The sequence below is a fragment of the Symphalangus syndactylus genome, chromosome 5, assembly GCF_028878055.3.
Source record: "Symphalangus syndactylus isolate Jambi chromosome 5, NHGRI_mSymSyn1-v2.1_pri, whole genome shotgun sequence".
NCBI lineage: Eukaryota > Metazoa > Chordata > Mammalia > Primates > Hylobatidae > Symphalangus > Symphalangus syndactylus.
In genome coordinates, this window is record NC_072427.2 from 93,510,962 (window position 1) to 93,524,475 (window position 13,514).

At 50.2% G+C, this 13,514-nt stretch overlaps 1 protein-coding gene across 1 annotated transcript in view; it reads right to left on the reverse strand.

The window, feature by feature from the left end:
* SIM2 (SIM bHLH transcription factor 2) overlaps nucleotides 1-13,514 on the reverse strand; it is a 51,903-nt gene that overhangs the window by 5,693 nt on the left and 32,696 nt on the right. Inside the window, exons 8-9 of the mRNA XM_055279674.2 lie at nucleotides 3,015-3,162; nucleotides 1,287-1,455 (exon numbers count right to left, since the gene is read on the reverse strand). Of these exons, the coding sequence (XP_055135649.2) occupies nucleotides 1,287-1,455; nucleotides 3,015-3,162 (317 nt within the window). The remainder of the gene's footprint in view (nucleotides 1-1,286; nucleotides 1,456-3,014; nucleotides 3,163-13,514) is intronic.

The following is a 13,514-nucleotide window of genomic DNA, read 5'->3' on the forward strand; positions in this document are numbered from 1 at the left end:
CCAGTGACCTGCTCCCAGGGTGGAAAGAGATCCCCCACCCCAAGCTAACAACACATCAGACACACATGGACTCTTTCTTTCTCTTTCTTTCTTTCTTTCTTTCCTTTCTTTCTTTCCTTTCTTTCTTTTCTTTCTTTCTTTCTTTCTTTCTTTCTTTCTTTCTTTCTTTCTTTCTTTTCTTTTTCTTCCTTTTCTTTCTTTCTCTTTCTTTTCTTTCTTTTCTCTCTTTTTCTTTTCTTTCTCTTTCTTTTTTCTTTCTCTTTCTCTTTCTTTCTCTTTCTTTCCTTCCTTCCTCCCTCCCTCCCTCCCTCCTTTCTTTCTTTCTTTCTTTCTTTCTTCTCTTTCTTTCTTTCTTTCTTTCTTTCTTTCTTTCTTCTTTCTTTCTTTCTTTCTTTCTTTCTTTCTTTCTTTCTTTCTTTCTTTCTTTCTTTCGTTCCTCCCTCCCTCCCTCCCTCCCTCCCTTCCTTCCTTTTCCTTCTTTCTTTTTTTTTGTCATAATGTGGAGGCAGTGACGTTCAACTGGTCTATCTGCTAATGACCACGTTACCAAAGTTCAGTTGGCACAGAACAGTCAGAGCACTTTTGTTTTGTTTTGTTTTGTTTTGTTTTTGTGATGGAGTCTTGCTCTGTCGCCCAGGCTGGAGTGCAGTGGCACTGTCTTGGCTCACTGCAACCTCCACCTCCCGGGTTCAAGCGATTTCCCTGTCTCAGCCTCCTGAGTAGCTGGGACTACAGGCGCGAATTTTTGTATTTTTAATAGAGATGGAGTGTCATCATGTTGGCCAGGCTGGACTCAAACTCCTGACCTCAGGTGATCCACCTGCCTCGGCCTCCCAAAGTGCTGTTATTACAGGCATGGGCCACCATGCCCAGCTGACAATTGCTATTTCTGAGAGCTCACAAACTACTTTTTTAAAAAGAGGGAGGGCTTTCATTTTTAAAATGCTGCGGAGATACAATGGACTGGTATTCTAACCCACCAGTCTAGAATCTAACCCGTGGATTCTAACCCGTCAAGCCCCTTAGAATCTAACCCATGGATTCTAGTGGGCTGAAGTGCCTTTCCAATTTAGTCTTCTGTTTCCTAAACTTGAGTAGCCCACCGGGATGTCAGCCTGCCCCCGGCTGTCACTACTGTGTAGACAGGACATCCCAGAGGGACCTTGCTCCGCGGCAGGGAGATCCCTGCTGTGCGATGAGAGGCTCCCCATTCCTTAACCTGTCCGGGTGTCCCGAACCCCTAGGATAGATGTCAGCACCCCAGAACTGCAGGACGTGCGTGTTACCTGTGGGGGGTAAGGGTTTGTTCTCAGCTTTGTCTTCATCTTGGTATTTTTGGGTTTCGCTAATTTCCTAGTTTCTTGTGAGGTAGACAAGGCGGTCCTCCAGGAGTCCTGGGACTTGGCAGTGGACACCTGCTCCAGGGACAGCTGAAGTTCCTTGTATTCGATCTCCCTGGAAGGCGAGAGTGGGCCGAGTCATGTCTAGCAGGCGCTGGAGGCCGAGCAGCTTCCCTGGCCCCAGCCCTTGGGCAAGGCATTCTCAGCGCTCCAGTGTGTCTCTTCACTAGGGTTGGCTGTGGATGGGATTTAAGACAAGGCCAGCTCACCCTCATTATAAAAGCCATCTGCAGCCCCAGGCTGGGCCACCCCAGGAAATGCTGAGCCAGGTCAGAGCTCTCTCCAGTCCAATAAAGCCCCAGACACATTTCTGGGGGAGGCCGTGGGCCACTAGGAAAGCCATCAAGGGAAAAAGAGACAGGCAGAAATACCATTGATCAGGTCCACCTGCATCCAACATGCACACCTGTGGCCCAGCTGCCTCTCCAGTTAGCACCCCAGGAGGCAAGAGTCCGGGACCCTTCACAGGTCTGGGAGCCTGACCACCAGCTTTGCGCATTCTCACATCGGGGGCCCATCTCTGCCCTGAAGAAGCCACTCAGCAGGGTCATGTTCGCACAAGGAGAGGTCGACCTGGAGAACCAGCCCACACATTTGCTCAGGAAGAATAACTAAAGGGCTAAACTGTTTTCTCCCTGACAGTTTTGTCAGAATCACTTGACTTCTAAGACACACAGTCATTCTATGAACAAACCTAGAGCCTAAATCCTCACCCCATATATAAAGTGCAAATGAGAACCCTTTTCATCATGGGGCTGGTGGCACGGCAAGGGTCAGAGCCTGGAGCCAGGTGATGTAATGTACAATAGCTATGGTGGGCGGAAAGTAATATATGGCCCCAGATAGACATCTGTCCTATTGCTTCTAATGGCCTTAAAAGTATTTGCAGGCTGGGCACCGTGGCTCATGCCTGTAATTCCAGCACTTTGGGAGGCTGAGGTGGGAGGATCACTTGAAGCCAGGAGTTCAAGACCAGCCTGGGCAACATAGCAAAACCCCATCTCTACAAAAACATATATTTTTTTAATTTACCAAAAAAAAAAAAAAAAAAAAAAAAGCATTTGCGACTGAACTTGACCTTCTGGAGTGTTTAAAGGACCAAATATTCACCATGATTTATTTGCAATAGGCTCTATAGGAAGACAGGTAAAAAATGGGATAGTTCCTGTCTCAGACAGCAGGAGCATCTAAGATGACCTAAAGGCTTATAGGCATGGATAGCACAAGTTTGTATTCTTGATCGGGGGTGTGCACCCTCTTTGCACCCTATTCAGGATGGGGGGCATCACCACCCGCCCCCATGCTCCTCACTAGGTTCTGTGATGGGATCCTAAGCTATGCCCAGGGCAGGCCCCCTCCTCCTGGCTCCCCCTGCAGCCTAGCACTTGGCTTTCACCACTGAGCATAGAAATAGTTTGGACCTTCCAAAATGACCAGATCGCTAAAAAAAAAAAAAAAAAAAAAAAAAAAATTAAAAAAAACAACAACAAAAAAAACAAGAGACAAATGAACAGTTTGAGAAAGAGAGAAAGAGAGATGGTGCTTATTGGAGCCATCTGATGTGGGACAGGGAAGAGAAAAGAGCAAGGAGAGAAACAAATACGTGTGACTTACGTGAGTACATAATTGACACTCACGATGCAGTGGGGCCGGGACGAGCGGCTGTTGTGCACCACGGTGGCGTAGCTCTGCACCCACACCCAGCCGCCCCGCTTGGACAGCAGCCGGTAGTACTTGGTGGTGACCTGGCCCTTCACCAACACTGCAAGCACAAGGTGACATGAGTCCTTAGATGCTTCGCAGGCCCCACCTCTGGGATGCTGCCCCCAATGGTGACCTACGTCCCAAGGACCCCTCTGAGAACTTGACAAAGGGGGCGAGCTTTCTCCACTGGCGGGTGCATGTCTGTGTGCGTCTCGTGCGTGCACACGCACACACACACGCGCACATACATGTGCACATAGGAATTTTGCCTTCCACTTCAAGGAGTTCCCACTCGTTAAGAACTCTCATTTAACAGTCATTGCTTTCATTGGGGGAAACATTAGCCACCAAAGTTTGTACCTGGCAGAATGAAAAAATTGAATCTGCTTTTTAGTTTTCAAAATGCCACAATTATGTTTTAATCCCCAAATCCTTAACGGGGAGGGGCAGTGAGTGATGTAGTTATTTACACAAAGTCGTCAAGTGCATTCAACCAAGTGTCAAGCTGTTGCTGATGTTTGCTGTTCAGGAACATGAGGGTATTCACAGTGAAACGGTTTGTTACTGTGTTGCCATTTATATTTTCTTCCCATTAATCCCAGTTTTCCTTGGGCCCATTAATTTGCTATGTTGTTTATGTAGGCAGGACCTCTACTTGGCTACAGAGTTCCTGAAAATTGGGCCTATTGGCCTGTCTTCTATGCTTGGGTGCAAACTCCAGGCTGCTAAGCAGCTCAGCCAAAGGCTTGGTGCACCCATAAACCACAATTCCACCTCACTGCCTTCCAGGAGGCAGGTGGGGGAGGAAAGTGCCAGAACCCACAGGTGGGCAGTGGAGAGGTGAAGCTTCTCCAGGGAAGAGGAGATAGCACAAGTCTAGAAAGACACCCTTGGATGTCTGGGTCCTCAGCTCCAGAACATTCCTGCTTCTCAAGGCAGGACTGGCCCCTGGACTAACTAGCAGCTGCCTGAGCAGAGATTTGGGGGGTGGCCAAAGGGGCTGAGCCTGTGACTGCACCAGCTAGGGCTGAAGGAAACTCCCGAAGGCGCATATCCAACAAAAATGCAGCCTTTGAGGCTCATATGCAGCAAAAATTCAGCCTTCCTATCATACCACTAGGCAAAGCCCCCAGTCTCTGCCCAAACACTCCTGGGCTCTCTGTGACCCTTTACGGTTCCTTTTCACCGTGCAGATGGCTCTTTCTCATCCACATCAAAATATTTTGGTGCAAAAGAAAACGCTGCACGGAATTATTCACCTTAATATATAAAGGGTTCGTACAGATTGATAAAAACACAAAGACCCTAAAACCAATATAGGCAAAGAACATGAACAATAATTCATCAAAGAATAAATATAATGGGCAAAATGATGAACAAATGCCCAACTCCCTTGTTTAACTCAAAGGCATATCCATCCATCAGATCAACAGACATTAAAATAGAAGCAAACATTGTATGATTCCTTTTGTATGAATTGTCCAGAATAGGCACGTCCACAGAGTCCAAAAGCAAATGAGTGGGTGCCAGGGGCTGAAGCACGAGGGGGACTGGAGTGACAGGCTCCTTTTGGGATGATGAAAACGTTCTGGAATTAAAGGTGATAGTTGTTCAACACTGTGACTATAACTAAAACACACTGAAAATGGTGAGAAAGGTGAATTTTATCTAAAAAAAAAAAAAAAAAATGAAAGGCCAACAGGTGACACTGGCTAATCTATGGTGAGTGCCATTTTCTTTCTTTTTCTTTCTTTCTTTCTTTCTTTTCTTTTCTTTCTTTCTTTCTTTCTTTCTTTCTTTCTTTCTTTCTTTTCTTTCTTTCTTTCCTTTCTTCTTTTTCATTTTTTTTTTTTTTTGAGACAGAGTCTCTCTGCGTTGCTCAGGCTGGAGTGCAGTGGCATGATCTTGGCTCACTGAAACCTCTGCCTCCTGGATTCAAGCAATTCTCCTGCCTCAGCCTCACCAGTTTTGCCAGGTTGGCCAGGCTGGTCTCAAACTCCTGACCTCAAGTGGTCCGCCTACCTTGCCCTCCCATAGTTTGCCATTATGGCAAACTATGCAGCCATTACAGGCGTGAGCCAGGGCACCTGGCCCAGCGAGAGGCGTTTTCATGTGTGATGGAAGAATGAGTTGGTGGAAAGCAGTCTGATAGCTCACACCCTCTGACACACTGATTTCGCTTCTAGGAATTGATCCTGTGGAACTTGTGAGCAAGTCTGTGTGTGCAAACACAGACTTACGTACAAAGGGTTTCATTGCAGTATTGCTGGAAATTCAGGGAAAAGGGGTGGGGAGAGACTTAACTGTTCAACAGTAGGGAAAAGAGTAAATACACTATGGCAAACTATGCAGCCATTAAAATGATGATTAATAAGAAATTGTAATATTATGGGAAATGTGTCTGATACAATGTTAACAGAAGAAAAGACAAGATTCAGAAATGTGTCAAGTATAACCGTAATTATGAAAAAGTGCACACACCACCCCCTCCAACAAACTGTGTGATGCTGGACAAGCTACCAACACCCCTGTGACTCAGTTTCCTCATTTATTAAAAAAGCATAATCAGTCCTTACGTCATATAGTTGTTGAAAGATTAGATGATCTATTTGAGGACTTAGAACGCTGGCAGACACAGCTGAAGGGCTCAGTACATATTAACTCTTATCTGACTGAAAATGACAGATAATTTTCACTTTCTTCTTTTCAGCTTTCCTTGACTTTCTAAATTTCCAACAAGGAGGAGGTTTAACCAGAATGAAATGTTTTTGTTTTTTACATGGGAGAGAAGATTGTGGGGGTTGGGAGGCAGGAATCCAGTCTCCATCAAGCCCCACCACCCCGTCAGGATGAACCTGGGGACATGAGGCAGTGCTGCTGCATAACGAGCATGCCACCGGCTGGAGAGAGGCCTCTCCGGGACCATGCAGAGAGCAGCGCTTTTCTGCCAGGCTTAACATCTGCATCTCAACCGACTCAGATCGCTGCTGAAGGGTATAGGCAAAGGCCGTGGCAAAGAGAGAAGCCTGACAATGCTTCTCCTTTGGGGGTTTGCTTCTCTAACGAAAAGATACATGGTGTCTACTTCCCGCTTATTTCACAGGATTGCCTCATTCTACCCCCACTACAACAGTGGGAGGTGGGAGGTGGGCAGCACCAGGAAACTGGGGCCAACAGAGCTTGAGGGCACAGCTGGAGTCCAGCCCAGGTGTCCTCAAAGTGGCAGCTGTGGGAGGAGGGAGCAGCGGCCTCTGGAATGTTCTCTATAGCTATTAGGTTGGTATAGAAGTACTTGCGATTTTTGACATTACTTTTTTTTGGAGACGGAGTCTCGCTGTGCCACCCAGGCTGGAGTGCAGTGGCATGATCTCGGCTCACTGCAACCTCCGCCTCCCAGGTTCAAGTGATTCTCCTGCCTCAGCCTCCCGAGTAGCTGGGATTACAGGCACCCACGACCACACCCGGCTAATTTTTTTGTACTTTAGTAGAGACGGGGTTTCACTATGTTGGCCAGGCTGGTCTCTAACTCCTGACCTCATGATCTGCCTGCCTTGGCCTCCCAAAGTTCTGGGATTACAGGCGTGAGCCACCGCGTCTGGCTGCCATACTTTCAAAGTAATACATTGAATAATACTTATGGGGGTGAGGTGGGCTCACCTTTTAAGGGAGACTCGGCCAATTTGTTTATGGTCCAAAATAACCAAGAGATGCAGCAGGCTCAGCCTGAGGATCTGTCCACGGATTTCAAGAGGACAAGTGTTCGCTAAGCTCTTCAACCTCAAAATCTACTCAAGCCCTTAGGAATATGGCCCCATGCTTTTTTTTTTTTTTTTTTTTGAGACAGGGTCTTGCTCTTTCACCCAGGCTGGAGTGCAGTGGCACAATCTCGGCTCACTGCAACCTCCATCCCCTGGGTTCAAGCGATTCTCCCTGCCTCAGCCTCTTGAATAGCTGGGATTACAGGTGAATGCCACCACGCCAGGCTAAGTTTTGTATTTTTTAGTAGAGACAGGGTTTCACCATGTTGGCCAGGCTGGTCTCAAACTCCTGACCCCAAGTGATCTGCCTGCCTTGGCCTCCCAAAGTGGACATTGAAATGTTTTAATAGTTGCACATGGCCTGTGTTCTCTGTGTGGTCTGGGCTTGGCCCATTCTGGGCAGGAGCCTACCTAGAGAGCTGGGTGAAATTCTCAACAACCTCGGAAGAACAGCCGTGTGGACATCATGGTTCTTCCAAACCACGGAGAGCCCAGTGTCCCATGACACAAACTGTCAGGTTTACTGACACTGATCCCTTCTCCACCTATGCACCAGGCTGTCCTCAGCCCACCCTTAGGGTTTGGGTCAACAGACCACAAGCCTTTGCCGGCTCCCCCTACGTACAAGAAAAAGTCTCCCAAACATGAAACAAAGAAAGCAGGGAGGCAGAGCTCGGCTTCCCTGAGGCCAGGCTGGAGCCTGGTGCCTTTATTCAGCCACCTCAGGTGGTGGGTGAGGTGTGGGGTGGGAGGGTCACAGTGGTTCCATTTATGATGATCCTGTGTTCACTTTTCTTTACAGAATGTTCTGGGGCTGGGTGTGGTGGCTCACGCCTGTAATCCCAACACTTTGGGAGGTCAAGATGGGATGATCACTTGAACACAGGAGCTGAAGCCCAGCCTGGGCAACATAGCAAGACCCCATCTTTACAAAAAAAATTAAAAATTTCGCTGGGTATGGTGGTACATGCCTGTAGTCCCAGCTACTCAGGAGGCTGAGGCAGGAGGATCACTTCAGGCCAGAAGTTCAAGGTTAGGGTGAGCTCCAACCATGCTACTGTACTCCAGACTGGGTGACAGAGTGAGACCCTGTCTCTAAAAAATAAAAATGAAGAAAGAGAGAAAGAAAGAAAGAAAGAAAAAAGAGAAAGAAAGAAAGAAGAAAAAGAAAGAAAAGGAAGGAAGAAAGGAAGGGAGGAAGGAAGGAAGGAAGAAAGGAAGGAAGGAAGAGAAAGAAAGAAGAAAGAGAAAGAAAAAGAAACAGAGAAAAAGAAAAGAAGGAAGGAAAGAAAGAAAGAGAAGGAAGAAAGGGAAAGAGGGAGGGAGGAAGGAAAGGAAAAGAAAGGAAAGGAAAGGGAAGGAGGGAAGGAAGGGAAGGAAGTTAGTTCTGGGGAATATTGTGGCACAGCTCTGACTTCACGAGCTCACCTGGTGACACCCAGACCACACCGACATGATGCCCGCATGCCCCCTTCTCTGGTCCGAGGTGCCCCCTCGCCTGACCTCTGCAAACCTGTGCTCCCCGAAGCCTGTGCTGCTGGCCCTGCTCTTCCTCACGAAGCTCGAGTTTCTGGAGGCTGGGAGTTCTTTCTCTTTCGGGGCTGCGATTTCTTCAGCCCCTGTGGACTCTTGCTCCCGGTGAAGATAATATTCTGAAGAATGTGTGCAAACCATCGGGCTGCCTGGCCCTCCCAGACCACTGCCTTTTACCTCCAATCAGGCCTCTGCAGAGCCCTTGGCACTGACTCCAGAGATCCCTGGCTTTCGGCCACCGGTGTGGGGAAAGCAAGGCCTTAGAAGAGGGGAGAGTGACCTCACTCAGGTCCTGGCTGTTGGCAGCTGTCTGCTTTGTTCCTGCTCTCGGTGACGTCACCCACTGCCCACGACAGATGCGTCTGGGCATCTCACTGTGAGGAGTCCTGAGGGGCCCGGGCGGGGGTTGCTGTCACTGCTGGCTACCTCCAGCTACACTCGGTTGTGGCAGATGGAAGGGAAGCTGGCAGGCTGCCTGTGTCCCCGCATCCCTCGGGCAGCCACAGGGCCAGCTCTAGCTGACGGAATTGAAAGACTTGAGTCCCAGGTCTGCAGTGGCCACAGTGGGGACCCTGGTGGAACCTGGGAGGGCAGGAGGCTCGAATAGGGAGTCTGGCCTCACTGCCCTTCCCTCAAGCCAGGCCCTGAGCTGGGCTGTCAGCCACCAAAGCACTGTGTGACAGGACTAACAAGTCCCATTTCAAAATGAGGCCTCCCACCTTCTCAGCTTCTCCCATCCTCCCCAAGTCAGCCTCTCCAGCTATAATATGGGAAGGGTCTCTCCCCACAACTTGAGTGAGGATACGGACATATTAAGGAATGACCTAGTTCAGGGCTGAATTGTGCCCGCCAAGATTTCTATGTTGAGGTCTTAACCCTCGGTCCCTCAGCCTGTGACTGTAGGTGGGGACAGGGCCTTTAAAGAGGTAATTACGGTAACATGAGGTCATCTGGGTGGGTCCTAATCCAATATGAAAAGTATCCTTAGCAGGGGAGGAGGTTAAGACACAGACCAGCACAGAGGGACGACCCTGCGAGGACACAGGGAGAGGGAGGCCTCAGGAGAAACCAACCCTGCCAATGCCGCCGGGGCTGTGAGGAACTAAATGTTTGTGGTGCTTTGTTATGGCGGCCCCGGGACACTAAGACAGTCCCCAAGTCCCCATCAGGACCCGAACACCACAAGACAAAAGCATCGTCCAGACCTGAGGTCCCTTGGTTGGGACTCTGTGGGGCCAAGCAGCAGTGGGGCACATCTCCCCGAGAGGAGAGGCAGCAGCCATTGGTACAAAGCCAGGAGTGGAGACAGAGCTGGAGAGCGTGGGGGATGGGCTTCCCTCAGCCCTCACACAGCAGGGGCATGGGTGTGAGGATGCTCCTGTCAGCCAACAGGGATCCCCAGAGAGAGGCATGGCCTGTGTAGACAAGGGAAAGATGACAGACGGGGCTGGGAAGGGAGAAACTTGTGGAAGGTTAGAACAGAGAACATCTTCACACAGCCTGGATGAAGGCCCAGCAGGGAGGAAGCTGAGGAGAGGCTGTGAAGACATCGGCCTTGCTCTGGCCCAGCCACATCAACTGGCCTGACCTGTTCTCCCCCACTGAGGCCTTTCTTTGGCAGGGCCCACCCTGACCATGTTGGGGGTAAGCCAGGAAATCAAGGCCCCCTGAGAGCAGCCCTCCAGCCACTGACTGACAGGCACAGGGGTATCAATACCTCAGCTCACTCTCCCCTCTGCTTGATGACACTGGCTCTGGGGTATCCCCAGGGTTGAGCGCCAGCCTCCCATGGCTGTAGCCAGTGGACAACACCCTTTGTGGCTCCTTCTCTTCCCTGGCTCACTCCTTACTCCCCTGGCCATGTCTAGTCACTGTCCAAATCAACCACTGCACTTCAACTCCAGGCTCAGAGGCAGCTTCTGGAGTTTCAGGAAATCAAACAGGTGCCACCCAGCCCTGGGGATGGAGAGGCAGGAACAGGAGGCCTGGGGTTGGCCCCTCTGGCCCAGGTTCTGCACCTGGGAAGAAGAGTGAGGCTTCCACAATCACAAAGCTCCATACCATGAAGACCTCGACTCTGAGGACCCTGCTTGGAGTTGATTGTCTTCCCAGAGAGTTCTAGCTTTGGAGAGGCGTGTGACATTCCAGTTGAGTGCTCTGAGGGGAGGTTGCTGCTCAGCCCTGCAGGTGGTTCCCATGCTGGAACCAGAGAACTCCCCATCATCTGAGACTGTCCTTGTTGCTACTCCCTGTCAAAGCTGCCAGGGGAAACTGAGGCAGGCACACTCATGGTGAACTCCAAGACCACACCAGCCCCCCGCCCTGGCTGGGGTGCACTCTTTCCTGGTCATTTCTCTAGCACAGCTAAGGTCAGAGTCACAGGACAGTAGCAATCACTGTCAATCTTGCTATTTTGTTTTCTTTGAATTACCAATTCTGGCTCATTCGGAAAAGAAAGCCATGCCCCACCTAATTTCTAAACACGCCCACCTTTTCAGCGTGTCTCTTGGGAGCCTGTGACTGCCTGCCCTTTCAGAGTCCCCTTGGACAACTTCAATATCTGGAAACTTCCTGTGAGATAAAGTGGCTTCATCATAGAAACCACAGGAGACCCCTCAAATAAAATCACCTTGTGGGTCTGGTGAGCCAGGCAAGCTCAGGAGGGCTGGAATCCTACAGAACAGCCACCAGCCCACATCTCCAAGGTTAAGCCCCGTGGTGTGGTGTGGTGGTGATGGCTGACAGCACGAGAGCCAACGGGCTGGACTTTGGTCCTGCCCCAGCTCCACTGCCGCCCTTGGGCAAGTGGCCCCTGAGTCTCACCCTGATCACCTGGGAAAAGGGCACGAGAGGGACACAGCTCCCCAAACTGCCTGCAGGTCAGAGTCTATAAGTGAAAACATTCACCCATGATGGACACAGAGGAGCCGCTGACTGAGCATCACTGTGGCCTTCGTTACTGTTCCAAAGCAAAAGGGGGAAAAAATTCCCTGCTTCGGGCCAGGCGTGGTGGCTCAAGCCTGTAATCCCAGCACTATGGGAGGCTGAGGTGGGCGGATAACGAGGTCAGGAGATTGAGACCATACTGGCTAACACGGTGAAACCCCGTCTCTACTAAAAATACAAAAAAAATTAGCCGGGCTTGCTGGCGGGCCCCTGTAGTCCCAGCTACTTGGGAGGCTGAGGCAGGGGAATGGCTTGAACCCGGGAGGTGGAGCTTGCAGTGAGCCGAGTGTGTGCCACTGCACTCCAGCCTGGGCGACAGAGCAAGACTCTGTCTGAAAAAAAAAAAAAAATCCTTGCTTCCTGGGTTAGCCAGGCAGTGTGAGATAAAATACATGGTATTTAAAAAGAAGACTTTTGTCTAGGTGCAGGTTAAGCCTGTAGTCCCACTTGAGGTCAGGAGTTCAAGACCAGCCCGTCAACATGGCGAAACCCTGTCTGTACTAAAACTACAAAAATTAGCCGGTCATGGTGGTGGGCACCTGTAATCCCAGCTACTTGGGAGGCTGAGGCACGAGAATTGCTTGAACCCAGGAGGCCGAGGCTACGGTGAGCTGAGATCATGCCACTGTACTCCAGCCTGGGCAACAGAGCGAGACTCCATCTCATAAAAAAAAAAAAAGAGAGATTTTTGATTCCCTGTTTTCTGTCTCTGTGCTTAGAGGCCTAATTTCCTGCCTTTCAGCCTGCTGTGAAGAGCAACTCTTCTCTTGCTGTAATTCAGGGGTGTGCTTTAAACTCCCCAGCATTCTCCTGCCTCCATGGAAGGGGGCTCCAGACCCCCCAGGGCTGGGGCTTTCCCTTAGAGCAGCTGGTCAGCCCCTCCGCCCCAACAGTGGCAGGGGGAGCATGTGGAGGTGTGAGCCCTCACCTTCGCTCTCCAAGTCCCAGACTGTTCTAGGGCACAGCACAGCTCTATGCCCTCAAGGCAAATGCCTCTCCCATCTCCCAACCGCTGTTGCTACTTCAGAGCCCCCTCCACTCTGCTCTTCACACCTGTCTGCTCAAGTCTCCTGGATATCTCATTCTAGAATTGACATACCGTACCCAGTTTGCACAAGAAAACTTTCTAGCTCCCATATTAGTGACACCAACTGAGAAGTTCCATCCGAACACTAAGCAGTTGCTTCTCTACCAAGCTTGGTCTCCAGAATGACAGAGATGGTTATGAGATCATGATTTGGTCTTTAACAAAAGACAGAAAAGGGTTGTTCACACCTCTAAGTCTCCACATGAGTCAAGGAGCAAGGAAGAAGCCATCTGTGCCTGCCCAGCCATAAGTCCTGGTTGTCACCGGTTTCTGTCTGTAGAGACTTGGTGGGGCGGGCGGGGGGAAGAGCAACAGCGACACCCTGGGAGTATCGAGTTCCCGGGTCCCAGTCCACACCGAACCCAGCACACCACGCATCTGTGGACCTAATAGCCTGCGGGCCTGCCGTCCACCTCCCACTCGGCACTGGCAACCAGTCCTCTAACGTCCCTGAGCCAACAGAAGGCACAGCAAGAACAGAGGACATGCCATCTGGGCCACACTGCAGAAGACCCAGCTCCTCTAACTGTCTGCACCCTGTTATAAAGCACCCCGAATGGCCATGGGTGTGGCAGGGCTGGACAGCAGGAGGATGAGGCATTCCACTCCATCCAAATTAGTCTCCATTTGGATTCTAAAAGTGTATGGCCGGGTGCGGTAGCTCACGCCTGTAATCCCAGCACTTTGGGAGGTGGAGACAGATGGATCACCTGAGGTCAGGAGTTCGAGATCAGCCTGGACAACATGGTGAAACCCCGTCTCTACTAAAAATACAAAGATTAGCCAGGCGTGGTGGCATGCACCTGTAATCCCAGCTACTTGGGAGGCTGAGGCAGGAGAATCGCTTGAACCCGGGAGGCAGAGGTTGCAGTGAGCCGAGTTCATGCCACTGCACTCCAGCCTGGGCGACAGAGCAAGACTCTGTCTCAAAATAATTTTTTTTTAATTTTAAAAAAGTAAAAGTGTCACTTCTTTCAACATTTCAGTGACTAGAGCATCCCCCTCTATATCCCGATGTTCCCAAAGTGCCTCTGTTGGCAAATCAAATCGGTGTTTGTTCCCCCTGTCCCAAGGTGACCTCTCCCA